Below are 19,054 nucleotides of genomic sequence, written 5' to 3' on the forward strand. Positions count from 1 at the left end.
GATAAGGCGTAGGACGCAGCAAATCTTGGTCACAACTGTCGTCAAGAAAAGGCGATTCAGTTGGCTTGGCCATGTACTCCGCATGCCTCCCGAGAGCCTTAATCAAGCTTGCCTCTTTTACAAGGCATCAGGTTCGCGCCGCCTAGGACGACCACTGCTGACAATTCGTCGGCAGTTCTCGTCAGAACTTCGGGACGCGGATCTGACTTGGGAGGATGCAAGGGAGCTGGCAGCCGACAGAAAAGCCTGGAGACAGTTTGTGGACTCCATATGCTCCCACCTAGGGAGCGGATATGGTTATTATTATTATTATTAATATATTTGGAAAAAAACACAATGAAAAAAGTCTAGGAATTTTTTAAACATCCTGATTAAATCAAGAGTCAATTTTGCAGACAACAAGATATAAGATACATATTGATTTTATTTATGACACATAATAATGTATTTTATTCTATTGTTAAATAAGATAAAATTGGAATAGATTTTACGTAAATGTGCAATCACATGCTTTGCTTTTAACATACCCAAATTTTACATTTATGGAATTCTTTTACTACGTAGACCTATTTTGGAATTCTTAGTACGTAAACATATATATTACTATGAACGTTCAGAAGATGTCATGATTTTTAATATCTTTTTAAGAAAACAAAATATTAATAAAATAAAAATCCTATCTTTATAAGTTCATTACATTATACTGGTTCATTCAATAAAATATTTTTAATTCTGCCTTAGCTACTTAGCGAGGCCCTAACAGTAGGAGTGTAGTGATCAAGAACTCCACAAACTAGAAGCTTTCTCTCACTACAAAATATACTAATATTGACCTTTACATTGTACCTACAAATAATATACACAGACTCCTCACTTAACAACCATTTCGTGTGATAACCGCTCACGCTTACCTGTTATTTACAACATTATTAGATGTCTCTAGTGAAGTTCTAGTGATTCAAGAACAAAGTTTCTAAATTTGTTCATATATATAGAACTTCGAAGAATTTGAGTAGTGTGGTTGTCAATAATGGGTAGAATTGGTGAATGTTACACGTGTGTAAAGTGATCACTCAAACCAGCCTATGACGGTCGTAAGCCCCGTAAATGCCCAGACTTCCATATTCTTCTTCATCTTTGATGAAATGTCAAAAAATAATACTTACCTGTTATAGCAAATCTTTAATGTCAATATGCAAAACTGCTCAAACTGACATCTATGGATCCCGAAATGAACTTTTGATTGCACCCAACTTATTATTATTATATTAGCATTGTAATGTTGTAAAAAAGTATTGAAAATGAACATAAAATGCTAAACATATTGTAATAAAACTTAAATGAAATTCAAAAGTAAGCATAAACAATGATAATTGTGAATTAATAAGATGTTTGCCTATAACCAGGGCTGTTTTTGAACAAAAAAGGTCCCGGAATGCTCATCATGTCAAGCTTTTTAATAATAATAATAATAATAATAAAACCCTTATCCGCACCCCAATGGTGCATAGGGCACTGCGTCATATGAACACAGTGTTATCTTGATCGTTTACAAACGAAGGAAAGGTGATCAGCCCTCCGCTTCAGGTACCAGTCCAGGGTAATATTGAATAAATATTACAGTGAAAAAATCACAAATATTTATTTGACCCACCTGGGAATCGAACCCGGGACCTCCAGAACGGTAGCCGAGCGTGCTGACCATTACACTATAGAGGCGGACGAAAGGCGGTCAAGCTTTTTACTAAAATAAATTATATTCCAATATTTCATTTAAATAAAATTTAAAGCAACTTTTTCTATCATTTTGACAAATTATATAAATAAAGATTGTAATTACGTAAGCGCGAACATTGTTTCATCTAATTGATTAGAAAATTTAAAAAATATTTCCTCGAAAAAAGTTGCCAGAATGCCATTCTACCGCGTTACCGTAGAACGGGGCTACTTGAACTTTGATGTTACTTAAGCCCAGTACAAAAAAAGATTTAAATCTGTATTTGGTCTACAATAATGAACGTATCGTGACAATAAGTGTCACCTGTCAGGGAAACAATGAATCATGTCAATACGTTCATTATTGTGGACCAAATACAGATCTAAATAAAAAAAATTGTCCTGGGCTCAAGTAACACATAAAAGTTCAAGTAGCCCTGTTCTACGGTACATGGAAAAAACAGCCCTGCCTATAAACAGTTCACAATAGTTATAATATATAGGTTTAAAAATAGTAAAATAAATACCCATAGTTTTAAAAAAATTGTTATTACATCTTCTTCCTGGCTATTCACCATAGGCTTTGGGGTTTTGAACTATATTGATGATGTCCGGTCTTCCTGATAAAGTGTGGAGTACGTTTAGTAACCAACTAGCTATATAAACAGATCAGCGGGATGGAATTTGGTTGTTAAGTGAAGGTCTGTATTAAGGATTCACCTCCTAGCAGCAGCAGTGGCAAACGGCGAAAGTTCCCATTTATAAATTAATTAAAATATTAATTTAAAATTTCACTTGGTAAATACCACTATTTCTTAAAATCTATTCCGTATAATTTTCAAACATAATAAAATGATCCGAAATGCATCGAAACACATGTCGGAATAAATTTTAACAAATAGTGGTATGTATTTACCAAGTGAAATTTAAATTAAAAATGGATAGATAACCTCAAAGTGACTGCCAAATCAATTAATAAAAAAACATCCTATTACACATATCAATTCCTTGATATTTGGAAAGACTAATGTTCAGACATTTGTGATACTTAGCAAAAAATGAATTGATGTCTCAGTGCCTTCTATATTATAAGATTATCACAAAAGTAGGTATTGATTTGCGATTTCAATGTGGTTTATTTGATTAAAAAACGAAAATTGAATTCATCTGTATTTTTATAAGACTTTAAACACATCGCACTTATACTTTTAGACACTCAACAAAAGAAAAGGAAAATTGAAAACACAAAAAACTATTTGAATAAAATATATATAGTACAGTTAAAATCACGGGTTATACCCGGCTATAGCCGAAAACATACAGTAGTTCATTCATAAATGGGAGTGTAGGCCGCTCACTGTTGCCACTGCTAAGAGTGTGAATCTTGAGAAGGAAATGTTTTGAAACACACAAATTAATTTTACATCTAATACTGATTCATAAATGCTTTGTACCAAATTATAGATTTTCAACAAACTAAAATGACTACCTTTAAAATGTCTATGGTTAACATAAGAATTAAACGATAAATATCTATCACAATTGTGTTCATGTATCATAATTGATTTTCAGGTATTCCCATTGTGACATCGGTGATGTCCTTCACGATCATGTGCGCTACTTGCCAGGCCAACTCTTCCTTGGCCTTCTCCTTCTCTCCGTGCACCAGTCGGTTGACCACCCGCATTATCACAGAGTCTTTCTTCTCGGGATCCGGCTCCATGCAGGACTCGAACCTCCCTAAACTATTTACACGACCTAAACACAACCCCTTTTCTGTCTTCCTGCGCCACAGCAAGTCTCCGTTGTACAGTTGCTTGGAATCTATCCGCATATCCGTCTGATGACGCTTCCCTTTCTTACTGCTTGTGGGGAAATCTTCCATCGCCAAAAGGGTGTTTCTAGCGTTGATACTGTATTCGCTGCTACAGTCGGATGAGGATTTCTTGTGCTTGGATTCCTGCCAACTGCCCTCTACGGTGTTGATCATTTCAGATAGATATTTATAGTACAACTGGGATGTGAGGAATGAGGATATATACTGTCCTAAAACTTTGAGAGCGAGCCTGAATGGTTTATGGAAACACGTCGGCAAAGGACCTCCTTCCCGACAAATATTCTCCTCTATATCCAAGCGCACATCGCTCGGAAATCCTAAAGAATTAGTAGCCTGCAGGGAAAAGTACTTATCGTACAGGATAATAGCGTCGTTCTGCGCTTGCTCCGGGTCGTAGTTTACATCATTACTTAATTGATCCCTAAAATTTACAACAGCTAAAATAAACTCTAATAACACGCTGCAACGTTCCTGTTCTAGATATTCCGTGAAATAGAAAAGCGCCATTTGATTGAAAATGATATCCTCGATAGTGAGATTTCCGCTCGTCAGAATATCTATTTGGTATTTACAATGATAAGCGCTTTGCGTGAAATTATCAAAATGGCAGGTGGCCATTTGCGTGTATACCAATTTTTGTACAACACCGAAGATATTTGGGTCTATAACGCCTTCCGGGTGACAAATGGACGATATGATTGTGTTCCTGATGTCATCCGGAATGTCCAAGCGTTGTGACGACTCGAGGGCAATGTACGTCTTGAATATGCGTACGGCTTCATTAAGTAGTGCTTCCTTGCTATCTATGGACGACTTGCGTTCAAATTTAAAGTTTAATATATCCGAACAGCTGGCGTGTACATAAACTGAGCAGTGTTTTTCATTTGTATTGGTTAGATCGCCGATGTTTTTAGTCATTTGATGAAATCCATTGAGTTTCGTGTGTTTAAAGTCATGTTTTAAATTTCCTATGGAAGAATCAAAGCTTACGGTTCTATTGATGGGAGCGTGTGAAGCCGCTTTATTTTTTACGGCAGTTTTTTCTTTGAGTAAGGATTCGGCAGCATGTTTAAAATTTTCTGCCTCCACCCAAAATTCTACACTAGAAGACGCAGAAAGAGAATCCAAATATTGAGCAAAGTATACTAGAGCTTGTTTATCCTCGAGAACCTCATCCAACTTCTTAGATAAACGGGAAGAACTACCGGTAATATCTTGGTTAACATCTGTAAAGAGAAATTACATTGTTTAACAATTAAAAAAATTTAAACTTTATAAAATTAAACAACTTTGTTTTAACCACTTTTTTATTATTAGTACACTTTAACCTACAGGTTTCCACAAGAACCTTGTCGTCATCAGTTTATTAAATTCTAAAACATTAAAAAACTCTGATGATGACAAGGTTCTTGTCAAAACCGGTAGGTTAAAGTGTACTAAAAATAAAAAAGTGGTGGAAAGGTGTGTTGAGATGGTTTGGACATGTAGAACGAATGAGTGAGGAAAGAACGGTAAAACAAATTTATGAGGCGAATGTTAGCGGGAAAAGAAGCAGAGGAAGACCGAGAAAAACATGGCACGATCAGGTATGCCAAATACTTGAAAGTGGTCAGGTTAGGAGTCGTAACAATCGGCGGGTATGTATGAGGAGATGCATGAACGTGGAAGAGGCGAAGAATGTTTGCAAGGACAGAGTGGTGTGGCGCTCTATTCTCTCTGCCTACCCCTGCGGAGAAGCGGCGTGATGGTTAGTTAGTCAGTTAGCTTTTTAAACCTCTAAAATTTTACAAAGTTTATAAAATGTGCCACAAAGTATCTGCGAAAAACATTCAAGAAATTAAAGAATTTAATTTGAAATTATGTTTATTTGCCAAATATCTAATTAGACTTTGGAAAATTTTGAATGAGGTCAGTTAAATATTTACTTTTTTATATTTACTGTTGTTTTAATTTCTCTCTTTCAAATAATGGGCTCAGAACATATTTTTATTGTTTCACAAGGGATTTGCAAAATTAGCATTGTGATAACTTATGTGGAATAAATGAGCAACAATGGTAAAACAAATGACGCAAACGTTTGAAATAGAAGCAGAGGAAGATCAGAAAAACATGGCATATGTTGCGCACTAGTTATGTTTTTTTTTAAAATTGTAAATACATACTTATATTATTTATATTTATTGATATATTTTTAATTGAAACATATATTTAAAATACCTAAAAGCAAATATATAAGGGGAATGTAGTAATGAAAAAAAAAACAGAGTAAGAATGGAGAAAACTTGGTATGATCAAGAATATCAAATATTTGAACAGCAGGTATATAAGAGGAGATGAATGAATATAGAAGAGGCAAAGAATGTAGGCAAAGACAGTGCGGTGTTGCATTCTATCCCTTTTGACTACACCTGCGGGTAGCACCAAATATGTACTATGTGTGATGTTAAATATGTACATATCGCTCACTCCTTTCAACAATGTCAAATATAAAAAAACTTGATTTTTCAGGAGATTGTTTTTAAAGTTTAAAATATAATAAAATGTATTAAAAACTAATATCAAGCAGCTTATTGAACTTTTTACTGTGCAACAGATCTTTTTAGGTAAAACCTGAATGTTTTTTCTCCATTTGAAAAATATTTAGTATATTTAAAAAAATAATAAAGAATACATTTTCTTCAAAATGCAAAAACAACACTTTCTGTCCTGTAGCGGGTACATATTAAGTTAAAAATATGCCGCTTTTCCTAGGATATAGTACATTTTCTGGGCAATCCGAAAACATGCACAACTGAAAATTGACGATTTTCGATATATGACGTTGTTGAAAGGAGTGAGCGATATGTGTTCTCTATTTTCAATTGTTAAAATCGGGGCTTGACATAGGATAGAAACAAGCACAAAGAAGAGCGCATTTATGCACTAATTTTGTATGGCCAGCCTGGAGAGCATGGTATTGGAGAGCGCGTAAATGTTAAAACCAGTTTAATGCCAAACTTAATGAGTTGAAACTGACATAAACAAAGTTTTTATAAATTTTCCAATAAAAGTTTCAAATGGAATTAAATAGTTAGAACACTTAAATCTTACAAATTCGTCAATCTTAAAATTGTGTTTAATAGAGTACGATGATTAAAGCTAAAGTTTGAGTATAATTACGTATGTTTTTAAAATATTAAAATTATGATTGTGAAATAAACTGTAGGTGGAAAACCAAACAGTAAACAAAGATTCTTCCCACACAACTTCTTGAAATCGTTTAATTTCGTCCATATTGCGCAAATAAATACCTGCATCCGAAATGTTTTCAAAATTGAATACTGGATTTTGCGAAGATCCTATGTCTTCTCTCGAATTCGATGAAGAAATCCATTCTTTTGGCGATTCGGGAGGTCGAGTAGAAAATTTCGATTTGCCCCTCGCTAAAACCAAAGTAAATGTATTGTAAAAACTGTTAGAAGGTCACGGCGACCACGAAGCATCCTCAAAAGACTGCAATTCACCTGTGTTCTTCCAAAACTTCAACATTTTAGGCCCTTGTTTACATTTTTATGCGGTCCCACATTTACGCGAATAACTGCACAAAGACATTGCGTCAAACTCTCCGATGTTAGGGGCTGTTATGTCGAGAAAAATTAATTAACGATATATCGTGTAAAACACTACAAACAAATCCGCTGCTAAAAGTAGAACTATGGAAAATAATATCGTCACTGATTGCCTGACCTTTTGACAGATGATAAACACGGGAAGTCGAAAAAGAAAGAAGAAATAAATTAGTTATAAACTCACCATTCTCTCTATAGTAAATTTATTATACATGAAATCTTAACAGCCATTATATTATTTATTAGTAAAAATAGTTTTTATAATTATTGTTAAACATTTCAAAATATAAAAAATTTTCAAAACTGTGATATTTTTCTCGAAAGACATATATTTTTTAAATCAAAAATAGAGTTTGAAAATAGTTCTTGCTTACTCATGTAAAAAGCTCTATATTTCTATTCTTAACATAAAGTCAATATCACTAGCCGTTCGTTAAAAACCGGGAAATTTAAAGTTGTACAAATTTTTGTAAATATGTATATTGTATTGTTTATATTTATAAGGAAGGTTTTTTTTAATGCCTTACCTATATAACCAAAAATAATCATTTATTAATTTTATGTTTCATGCCATACGAATAAAGAAATGGAAGAGGAATTGTGGGTTTTATTCATTGAGAAGAGGAAAATTGTAAAATCAGCAATGGCTAGTGCTGGTTGAACATCCAATTGCCTATTTATTTACCATTTTTATTCCTGACCGATATTTGATAAAAAAATATTATCTTGATAATCAAACATTGACAAAACAAACAAATTGATAGATATCGGCCGTAAATAAAATGTCAGATAGTGAATGCGTTTGACAGAATTTTGTCATGCGACCTACTAGCCTGCAAATGTGTGAAAGTTGCTTACGGAAATATATGTATTCAGTCATGTTATTAAATTAAATTAATACATTTTATAACAAAAGTCAGATGATTTGATAGGTACTACAACGCCGGATGGCGCTTGGTAATCGTTAAAATAACGGAAAAACTCGTTTAATGGCGTCTCACATCATCTCTTACCTACATATGTACATACATAGCTATTATATCTAGTGTGCATTACTACTCCGCCACAGAGTTGAATTCAAAATAATAATAAAAAACTATAATAAATTAATTTGTTCAATCATATCTCGTTTCCGTAGAGTAGTGGATAAAGGGTTTGGCTGTCGCGCTGGAGGTCCTGGGTTCGATTCACAAAGGGAGGGGTCAAAATAAGTGTGACTGATTTTTCACTGTAATATTAATTTAATATCATGTTCATTTAATATTCTTCAGGATTTTATGCAGTTACCTACGATATTGTTCATCAACTACTCTCAGATGGTGCATAGGGCACCGCATCTGACCTACACGCTGTTAACTTTATCATTAATTATTTAAAGGCAAAGTGACGTTTTGATATAATTTTACCCAGCTATTTATGTATTTTTACTATAAATTTAACAACCGAAAAAAAATCAATTGTTTCAATGATCATCCATCATAAACAGGCGCCTAAAATGGACAACTCAGCATTGACGAAAAAGAATATGGATGTCTTGGAATACCGGGCTTACAACATATACAGGGCTTACAACCAGTCATAGGCTGGTTCAACATTCACCATTCTACCCATGATCGACCACCACAGTACTCTTATTTTTCACTGATTTATTTTACATTTAATAGTTTCTGATTAGACACAAGTTTAAGTGAAGGAAAATTTCGGAACTTTATGCGTTTGATTGACACGTTTTTACGCATGAGAGCTCACGGCATCATCTATGGTTGAGTTAAGTAAGCTTTTCATTAAGCAGAGACCCTTATGAAATATATGTATTCTTCATCATCTGTGTAGGATGTCAATATAAAAAAAAATAGCACACTCAAAATATTGTGTAGTATTCAAATAATAGTTTCGTTGTTTTAAAGTACAGTTATTCGAATTTCGAATATATTTCGATTTAGGAATTTGAAATGATTTAAATTCTAGTGCTGCTCTTGCGCTCGTGGGATTTGGTTGGGCGCGGATTTGCTTCGAGCGGTCAATGCTAAGGCCGAGGCAGTACCCAAAGGCTATCGACCCGCGGCTACCAGATAACTGTTTCATCGATACAAAAAACCATCAGATCTCCACAACCCGTTCCAGTTACATATCATTCGGATAGTCTCTCGATTAATCCCATAAGGAACCATATCAGTCGCGTCAGAGTCATCAGCGCGCCTGGAGGGAAATTCAAACATCGATTTTTTCGCAAAACAAACCAGACGAGATCATTTCGATTATCCGCGATGCATTTTCTGTTTAAGAAAGACGTTTACGTGTGTGTAGTGTTATGTCATATCTACAGCTTTGTGATCGGAAGTCCGACTGGTTCACCAACATATGATCAAAGACAGACCGGCGATGTCAACATACAAATCAGTGTGAAAGATTTAAAAATCGTCGCGCTTTTAGGAGGGGGTTTAGGCGGTTCAGAGGTATGTCAGCTAACGGTACTTTTAGATAAAAAAAAATACTTTTACTTTTGCGAATGTAAATATACACACATGAATATGTAAGTGATAATTTAGCCCTCCCATAGGTGCTATAATCCAACATCCAATAAGTTCGCACGATGACAAAAAGTATATATAAAATAGCCCGATCGTTAGTTGAGTGGCGTGGAATATAGCACCCAATATACGATAAATCGGAATTTAATTTTCCTTAAACCCAGGTATCTTTTTACGTATTTTTTTTCTTAAAACTCCGTTTTTGTATTGAAGAAATAAATACAATATATGGCTTTGAAAAGAAAAGAGTTATTGAAAGGTAAGGAGTTACAAAAAATATTTATTCAATACATATTATAACAAAAAATATTCTAAAAAACAAACCGGCGTGTAATGACGTCTGGCTCGCGGCGCAGCCGTACTCTTAATGAATTATATTATTACGAGTAAGGCCTTAAATATATCACAAGGTATTCACCATTTTGCACTAACTTTTGTCCATGAGAAAACTCTTGGAAGTGGGTACTGCGTTTGCTCATAGTCAATAAAAAACAACAACGCGTCGACTATTGGAGTGAAAAAACAGTAATATTTATTTTGACTATATAGTTAAACGCGCTAACCATTGCACTACGGAGGTAGACAGATATTAAATTAGATTTTTCAAATACCATTTTTTTTAAACTTAATATTACAACTTTATTTCAATGTTCTAAAAAGCTTAAAAAATCAAATTCCACCCTGGATTTACAGTAAATAAAAATTAGATTGAGTAAATACATTTGTATTTGGTTATTTTTCTTTTTAAACTTGCGATATTGTCCATGCGATATATACTAACACATTCTCATATCAATAACTTCTACATCTATATTGAGCTATCGATAAAATCTTGATACAAATAGCTTGTAAGCAGAGTGAAATCCAGCTTTTGTGAGCAAATATTTAGACACTCAAAATATTATAAATAAAATTTTCTTCTGCCCTGTATCAGCATCTAATGGTGCATAGGGCAATGCATCATGCTGACAAAATGTTTACAAGATTTTGGGTGTGACCAAATTCCTTTTCACATATCGCTCACTCCTTTCAAGAACGTCATAAATCAAAAATTGTCAATTTTCAGTTTTGCACGTTTTCGGAATGCCCAGGAAATGTAGTAGGTATATCCCAGCGAAATCGGCATATTTTAAACTTATTATTTACCCGCTACAGGGCAGAAAGTGTTGTGTTTGCATTTTGAAGAAATGGTTCTGTTTTATTATTTTTTTAAATACACTCAATATTTTTCAAATGGAGAAAAAACCTTCAGGTTTTACCTTAAAATATCTGTTGCACAGTAAAAAGTTCAATAAGTGGCTTGATATTTATTTTTAATACATTGTGTTATATTTTTAAACTTTAAAAACGTTCTCCTGAAAATTCAAGTTTTTTTATTTATGAAGTTCTTGAAAGGAGTGAGCGATATATGGGTTTCTCCACCTGAGTTATTTTTACATTTTGGCATCTCAATGTAGATGAAGAAGAAAATGAAATTATTTTTAATTTAAATGTATGCATCCTTACCGAATTATGTTACACACTGGGAGATGCCTGAAAACATGATTAATTTTTTTTTTAATGGTGCTTATAATTTGACCAGTTACAAAGTGATTCAACCAGCCAAGTAAACACAGTACGAGTTTTCTCGTACTGTGTTTACTTGCCGTATTCTTGCAGTTATTATAAAATTCGTAGTATACAGTGTTAATATGGATAGATGGCTTCTGGGAAGAGAACAAAAAAATCGATGCTGGCTTACAGAATAGAAAATATACTACTAAATTAATGTAAAATATAAATATGAAAAATTTATTCACAATCAAGAAGTAAAATATTTTTTTTTTAGTATTTCATTAAATAAATTTGGCTTTTTAGACCGGAATTCTGAAAATTGCCGTGACAGTCACCATGTTAAGCATCAATCCACCGAACAGGTAGAAATTCCTTTCCCGTCCGAAGTGTGTTAAAAATGATTTGTTTTTATTGTTTCAGGATTATGACTATAATTATGACTATGCAGAGTTAACGGTAAAACCTCCAAATTACAACTCAAACACAACTACATCCGCCACGACAACCACCAAAAAAATGGATGAAATTGAATCGTTGGATAACATTTTGACAACCACAGAAAAGATTGTGAAAATCACACCGCCTTCACCAGTTTTACATCCAAAGCCGACGACTACTGTTTTAAACGGTGTCCACAAACTAAATGCAACAGAAGGTTCGCACAAAGTCAATCAAACAGGAACTACAAGTGGGCTGAGTAAACCCGGAAACCCTGGTATTCCAGTACAAATATTGACTACTCCGGTAGAGATAAATTATGACCATAATGTAAAAAACACTACAATCAATCCTGAAACAACTTCTGTAGCCCCATCTCTAACAACTGATGGCGAAAATCAAGCAGATTGTTTAGAAGGTTTTAGAAAAGATCGCAGAGGAAATTGCAGACCAAAAATAAAAAAGCCAGTTCAACAAACGCTGTGAGTACCTTGTTTCTTCTTCTCATCCTCATTCCCACTCAATGGTGCATAGGGCGCTGCTTCAAATTGATGTATGAATAATATAAACTGACCATTTATTTTTGTCCTCAAAACGGGTCATCTACCAATTTTTATGTAATAGTATCTGCATTCAAGAAAACATATTTTTTCATAGTTTTTATGTATTCATAAAAAGAAAAGGAATGTTGATAAAGAAAATAAGAGGAATAAATAATATAAATATGAAAAAATTGTGTTGACAATGGGACAGGGTATCTAAAAATGGGACGGTCTCGTTCAAAACAGGACATATGGTCACTTTATGTAGTATAAACTTAATTAATTGAGGCAAGGCAAAAATCAGCTTTTAGATTCATTTACCAGTTGAGGGATTATTAAATATATATTTTTCTGCTCCCCGTTTTCACATAAAGGGTGCATAAGGCACTTGATATCAAGTCTCGAGAAAGAATCTGTTTGCTTCAAAACCTGTTGACATTAAAATCAAGTTAAAGCAAGCTATTTTTAATGACATACTCAGTTTTTTAAAAGTCAATCTCTATTTTTATCTGTTAGATTTAATCGATTATCTGTTTGTGTAATACACACCTAATTTTAATTCAATAATGATTGATTATCAATTATTTACTTAAAAATGATAGCTTCCTATGAGCATACTAAATTAGATATAATAATTTATATTTCGTGTTTTAGACATTTTATAATTTGTAATGGGATAATATAAGACTCTCCTTATCCTTCATTATGTGTATATATTTTTTTTACTATACTTTTATCTTAAAACTTATAATTACTTAAAATTTCCTTATTCCTACTGCTAATACTTATTGATCATAAATCAAGATGGATTCTGCAGCACCTTAGATAAATATTAGTTAAAAAATATTTTTTTCAGGCTAAGGAAACTGATTCAGCTGTCACATCGAATGCAGGCACCAGCAAACAAGAGAATAAATAATACGAAACAATAAGACTACAAAAACTGAATAAAAAATGTGATATTGTATACCCATTTACTAAAAAAATAACAAGTCATTTATTATCACCCTTCCCCATTAATTTATTGATATAAGAAAAGACTGCAGTAATTTTTTGCCATTTGTGAGGTACGATAAAGGAACAATCAATAAAAACTCTTATGTATGGAAAACAGTTTTAATTTGCACATTCACAATAATTCCTAACCACACTCAATGCTCTAACTATAATTAAATGAAGCCAAGACGATACAATATATTATATTATACAAACGATACACCAAACACATTTATCAGTCATTTGTGATTACAAGTAAAGCAAAGAGATGCTTATTTAAAATAATGAATTAAGATTCAATTATATTTCAGTGGACTATGAATACTTGTGCATTGATAGCGTATTTTTATGTTTAGATTTCTTTAAAGGATCAAATCCAAGCATTTGTGTTGAATTGTACATGCAATCGGAGTCCCGTAGCCAAGTAATCCTTCCGATGATATTCATAGAAAGTATATCACAGGTAACTTACATAGAATTATTCTAGAAATAACAGATTGACAAAGCACATATCGCTCACTCCTTTCAAGAACGTCATAAATCAAAAAACTTGATTTTTCAGGAGAACGTTTTTAAAGTTTAAAAATATAATACAATATATTAAAAATAAATATCAAGCCACTTATTGAACTTTTGTATTGTATAACAGATCTTTTTAGGTAAAACCTGAAGGTTTTTTCTCCATTTGAAGAATATTTGGTATATTTAAAAAAATAATTAAACAATACCTTTTCTTCAAAATGCAAAAACAACACTTTCTGCCCTGTAGCGGGTAAATATTAAGTTAAAAATATGCCGCTTTTGCTGGGATATAGTACATTTTCTGGGCATTCCGAAAACATGCACAACTGAAAATTGACAATTTTTGATTTATGACGTTCTTGAAAGGAGTGAGCGATATGCATTGGGCTATGTGGAGATTTTCGGAATATATCGTGGGTGTACTGACAAAAAAGTTTAACTCGAAAATATGACATTTTGACTTAATGATACCGTTTTATAAAGTTTTCAACGTCCTTGTCCGCCTCCGTAGTGTAATGGTCAGCATGCTCGCCTACCGTTCTGAAGGTCCCGGGTTCGATTCCCAGGGGGGTTTAATAAATATAAGTGATTTTTTCACTCTAATATTTATTCAATATTACACTGGACTGGTACCTGAAGTGGGGGGCTGATCACCTTTCCTTCATGTGTAATCGATCGAGATAACACTGCGTTTACATGAAGCAGTGCCCTATGCACCATTGGGGTGCGGTAAGGGATTTAAAAAAAAAAAATAAACTGGCAAAGTACACTAAGTAGTTTAAAATGTCATATTAATGTGGTTTTAAAAGTACATTCAACTTTAAGTTTAATAGCGGGTATTTTATTCTTTTTTTTTGACAAAACATAATTTTATTACAAGGTACATTCTAATTAATTGATTTGCAGGTTACAGGCAATTAAATTGTATTAATTTATTTATTTAGTTGGTATATATTTTTTCTTTTATAGAAATAGCCTAAATTTATTACTAATCATTGAAAAATAATTAGCACAATTAAAAATAATGGAATGTAGTCCATTGTCCTTGAATCTCTTTAGATTTTCTTAACTGCAACTTTTTGCACAAATACCAAATATTTTTCGCCATTAAAAAAATATTGTTTCATGTATTCAAAATCTACCTTACTTAGTTGAAAATTTAGTATAAGTTCTAGGAACAAACACTATCTTAATTTTTAAAGAGTGCATTTATACTTAAAAGTACCGCTAATTATTAAAAGCAAAACTTCAAACAGTGGTGAAAACATAGTCACATCAAAAAAACCCTAGCATTGATTGGTTAAGTTACATTTAAAAATTTAATTAATTGATTCGGAAGTCGCTTTGTGGCAATGCGAAGTGCATCGAAACACGTGTCACAGATTTTAAGAAAAAGTGGTATTGATCAAGTAAAACTTAAATAAAAACACTAAAAAGCTGGACATTGACACGTTATACAAATAGAACCACATGAATCAAGAGTTCCACTGCATATACTATGTAACAGTCCACCTTCTGTGATTACATATATGTATTTTGGATAATTCAGCTATGGGACTTCCAAAATAACTTGACAATCCACGTTGGCCCAAAGTAATAATTTATTCGATTATAAATTCTGTGACAGTATGTAACATTTTGAAATATCCTTCCAATGTTATCCTTAAGCCATTTTACATAAAAGCTAAAAATACTAATACCCTATCGTAAAAATTAAACAATATTTATACATTTTATGCGCAGGACATTCATGCTTTGAAAAATATTGGTCATAGATACATTTTATAAATTGGGTAATGAATAATAATAAAATTTGAATTGAAAAATGATTCAAGCAGTATAAAAACAGAATATATATGGTTGAATACTTTCTACAACTTTAATTTCGACTACTCTCATCTATAATTAGTACGGATAATCAAGGTTTTAGCGTACTGTTAAAAAAAAAAGTATTTTGATTTATTGTTTTCATGACCCTTTTCCACACCCAATGGTGCTTGGGACAAACATTTTTGATGATATTAAAAAAAAAATTTTTAATAAATTGAACATAATTTTTTTGTTTGTTTTATCTATCACTTTAATCAATCAACCTGGTATTGTTTTAACAGAAACCATAGCAATCACACAACAAGATTCAAAATAAAGAGTTTATAGTAAACACTGTATTTTGATACATCGCTCACTCCTTTCAAGAACGTCAAAAATCAAAATTCGTCAATTTTCAGTTGTGCATGTTTTCGGAATGCCCAGAAAATGTACTATATCCCAGCAAAAGCAGCATATTTTTAACTTAATATTTACCCGCTACAGGGCAGCAAGTGTTGTTTTTGCATTTTGAAGAAAATGTATTGTTTAATTTTTTTTAAAAATATAATAAATATATTTCAAATGGAGAAAAAACCTTCAGGTTTTACCTTATAAGATCTGTTGCAAAGTAAAAAGTTCAATAAGTGGCTTGATATTTATTTTTAATACATTGTATTATATTTTTAAACTTTAAAAACGTTCTCCTGAAAAATCAAGTATTTTGATTTATGACGTTCTTGAAAGGAGTGAGCGACATGTTGAACCCTAGATTACGGGACATTAAAAATTTATATGGACATCCAATCTGTGAGGAGTACCGAGGTAACACATGTAAAGAATGCAGTGACAACTAGCGTGTATCTTAGTAATTTTAGCAATATTATATATTCATATTTCAAAAAACATGTTGCTCTTATTATTTAAATGGTTTTAGTAAATGTTCTTGGTAAAATGTGAGTTTTTCTTATCATTGCACATTTTACGATAGTCCCTTATTAACACATTGTTTGCGGGAAATGCTTAAAAGCATCTTTAACATTCTGTTGGTAGAGAGCAGGAGACGCTTATAAGTGTTCTTTTTGCTTACTTTTGCTACAAAACGTCGAAAAAAATTGTACAGATCGGAGTTGGGTTTGCGGTTACTTGCGATTAGTATACGACCCTAATTAGTATACTAATTAGGGTCGGAGTTGATGAAAAACCGCCCGCCAACAATGTGTTAAAGTACTTGGGTTAATATATTTAAAGCAAAAATCAGGATGGAGAAATTTTGAATTATCTTAAAATGACAAAGTTCAGATAGCTACGCTTTTCTTTCAGCTGTCGATATAGTCAATAGATAATATATAGCCATAGTGTAAGCAAAATTTATACAGCTGGTTTGTAATCAAAAGCAAATATAAAAATGATACATAAAACATATTGAATTGCATACCAGAAGTGTGACCTCATTAAAGAGATGTTTGAAAAGTATAAGGTGAACATTTGAGAAAATATTACATTACAAGAAATTCCAATAAAGCCCGATTCTATAAGGCAATTTGACAAGTACATACTTTTAAAAATTTTTATCTGTGTATATCGTCCACAGATTTGAATTTACTATCACCACAAATTATGCAATTATCATTATTAAAAAAAAATACAATGCTTATGTCATAAACATTTAAAGGACGGTTCAAACTATTTAAACAATTCTAGAAGTCTACCATATAAATTGGAATAAAGTAACATTTTATATAAACATTTAAAAAAGGAGAAAAATTATAAAAATGATTTTAAAAAATTACCAAATTTAATTACTAAACCATAATTTAGTTGGAAAGACAGAGTAAGAACATATAAAATACATTTCCAGTAAGCGTAGCTGCACACTTGCGGAAAATCAATGCCTAATTAAATAATGTGCATCCAGAGGTACATTCTTTCAAATGGGCAGCTACACACATGTGACGATTAAATGTACATTAATTTTTATTACTTCTTGTGGATTTATGACACGGCTTTGCAGGCCTGACCTACATATGCCAGTTCTGGTTATACTTAAAACTAATTACTGATTTAATTTCCTGCAGGTGTGGAGATAGTCTAAATAGGGTATTTTCAGTTAGGAGGAATATTGGACAAAATACACATAACAGGTTATTTTTAAAGATTATTTGTGCTTTTAAAAATCCTTTAATTGCATCATTGCTTATGCATAACTTCATGTAGATATATTTGTCATGTTATTTAAGGATTTTTACATTTTTCTGCAGCGCTCATGTGGTTATCACATGTGCTGTTGTTATCATAACCGCAAGATTTAGAATGGCAAAATTATTATTTTTAGATCAATGACATCATGACATGTTTGTATTCCCAATATATAAATTGTAGACAGATGGATTCCTTTGATCTCCCTTATATAAAGTATGATATGCATAGTACCCATTAATTATGCCATGACTTAAAACAAATTAATTAGGAATAAATGTGAAAATACCCTATTCATTGGGGCTATCCAGAAGCTTGTCTGATAATATTAAACACATAATTTGCCCCCACCTCTCTGCTAAGAATTAACAACACTTTGAAGACATTTTATGTCATAACTCATTTTAGCTAACAGATTCAAGATGGCGGCATCTTTTGAAGAATTTGTTTCCATATTGATAAATGGAAAAGCAAAGAAACTTTAAATTTCAATGATATATACAAAGTTCTCATTCCATGGTTTTTTTATCAATGGAAAATTTTCAAGAATCAATGTCAAAACATGATCTCTTCTTTATCATTCCTGACTTTTAGATTCGGCAAAATCAGCCCGCTATTTCAATTCTTGGTTATTTTGGAATCGTTTGCGGTACAATTTGTATCTGCTTGAAGTTATGTTTTTTGGTCGGATGGTTATACCCTATTTTAGAGTGAGGTAAATACATTTATGGGGTAAAAAAGATGTGAATATTTTCCACTGAGGATCAGTAGTTAAATATTCGGAGCCATGCAATTTTGTTTTTGCATATTTAACACATTGGTTACGGTGAAGTTTGTTAAAGAAATGTGATTTGACCCGGGCGATATTAGATCATTTCGAAAGAATGATAACAGAAGAGTCATATTTTTTGTATTACAGTGACACCCATTCAGTACACAGCAAGGCAAGACAATTAGTCGTTTTTTTGTATATGAAGTTGAAGGTAACCGAAACGCAAAAAAATGTGCACACCCCCGCAAAATAAGCTTTCTGAAACGCACAAATATGTGCATGCCGTAAACAATGTGTTAATATAGCATACAGGTTACCAAATAACCCCTCGTTATAATATTTATAACACAAATAAATAAATAATATCAGTACAGTAAAACCTCGATATAACAGACCTATATTTAATGGAAAAAAATTCGGTCAAATGTAATAAAAATTTTAAAAGTCCTGTTAATATTATAATAGACGCTTAAAGTGTCGCCGCATGTAAACAATTTTTTAGCGGCCATGAAGTGGTAAGGTCACATCTCGAT

General features: G+C 32.5%; 2 protein-coding genes and 1 long non-coding RNA gene across 3 annotated transcripts; 1 reads left to right on the forward strand and 2 right to left on the reverse strand.

The window, feature by feature from the left end:
- Positions 1 to 326: 326 nt before the first annotated feature.
- Positions 327 to 7,308, reverse strand: pkaap (A-kinase anchoring protein pkaap). Its single transcript, XM_088258252.1, has 3 exons — positions 7,057 to 7,308; positions 6,844 to 6,975; positions 327 to 4,779 (listed from the first exon to the last, which is right to left on the reverse strand). Exons 1-3 carry the CDS (start codon positions 7,079 to 7,081, stop codon positions 3,272 to 3,274), a joined length of 1,665 nt encoding a protein of 554 aa, XP_088114378.1. The 5' UTR covers positions 7,082 to 7,308; the 3' UTR covers positions 327 to 3,271.
- Positions 7,309 to 9,204: 1,896 nt separating this feature from the next.
- Positions 9,205 to 13,337, forward strand: LOC148310588 (uncharacterized). The gene is made up of 3 exons (XM_088258196.1): positions 9,205 to 9,617; positions 11,667 to 12,166; positions 13,083 to 13,337. The coding sequence occupies exons 1-3, from the start codon at positions 9,429 to 9,431 to the stop codon at positions 13,156 to 13,158; spliced, it is 765 nt and encodes a 254-aa protein (XP_088114322.1). The 5' UTR covers positions 9,205 to 9,428; the 3' UTR covers positions 13,159 to 13,337.
- Positions 13,338 to 14,591: 1,254 nt separating this feature from the next.
- LOC148310589 (uncharacterized) lies at positions 14,592 to 18,796 on the reverse strand. Its single transcript, XR_015837382.1, has 2 exons — positions 16,309 to 18,796; positions 14,592 to 15,925 (listed from the first exon to the last, which is right to left on the reverse strand). It is a non-coding gene; the product is annotated as an uncharacterized LOC148310589 (long non-coding RNA).
- Positions 18,797 to 19,054: the final 258 nt, after the last annotated feature.

The sequence above is a fragment of the Brachycentrus maculatus genome, unplaced genomic scaffold (assembly GCF_059751285.1).
Source record: "Brachycentrus maculatus isolate JH-2025_06_01 unplaced genomic scaffold, ASM5975128v1 h1tg000091l, whole genome shotgun sequence".
Classification (NCBI taxonomy): domain Eukaryota; kingdom Metazoa; phylum Arthropoda; class Insecta; order Trichoptera; family Brachycentridae; genus Brachycentrus; species Brachycentrus maculatus.

Bases quoted from the DNA above. Each gene is read 5' to 3' on its own strand.
- LOC148310588 (XM_088258196.1), top strand. From the start codon at position 9,429: ATGCATTTTCTGTTTAAGAAAGACGTTTACGTGTGTGTAGTGTTATGT. The intron at 9,618-11,666 runs GTATGTCAGCTA...TTATTGTTTCAG, and splicing joins GGGGTTTAGGCGGTTCAGAG to GATTATGACTATAATTATGA. The intron at 12,167-13,082 runs GTGAGTACCTTG...TATTTTTTTCAG, and splicing joins AAGCCAGTTCAACAAACGCT to GCTAAGGAAACTGATTCAGC.
- pkaap (XM_088258252.1), bottom strand. From the start codon at position 7,081: ATGTTGAAGTTTTGGAAGAACACAG. The intron at 6,976-7,056 runs GTGAATTGCAGT...CTTTGGTTTTAG, and splicing joins GAAGTTTTGGAAGAACACAG to CGAGGGGCAAATCGAAATTT. The intron at 4,780-6,843 runs GTATTTATTTGC...TTCTCTTTACAG, and splicing joins TGAAAACATTTCGGATGCAG to ATGTTAACCAAGATATTACC.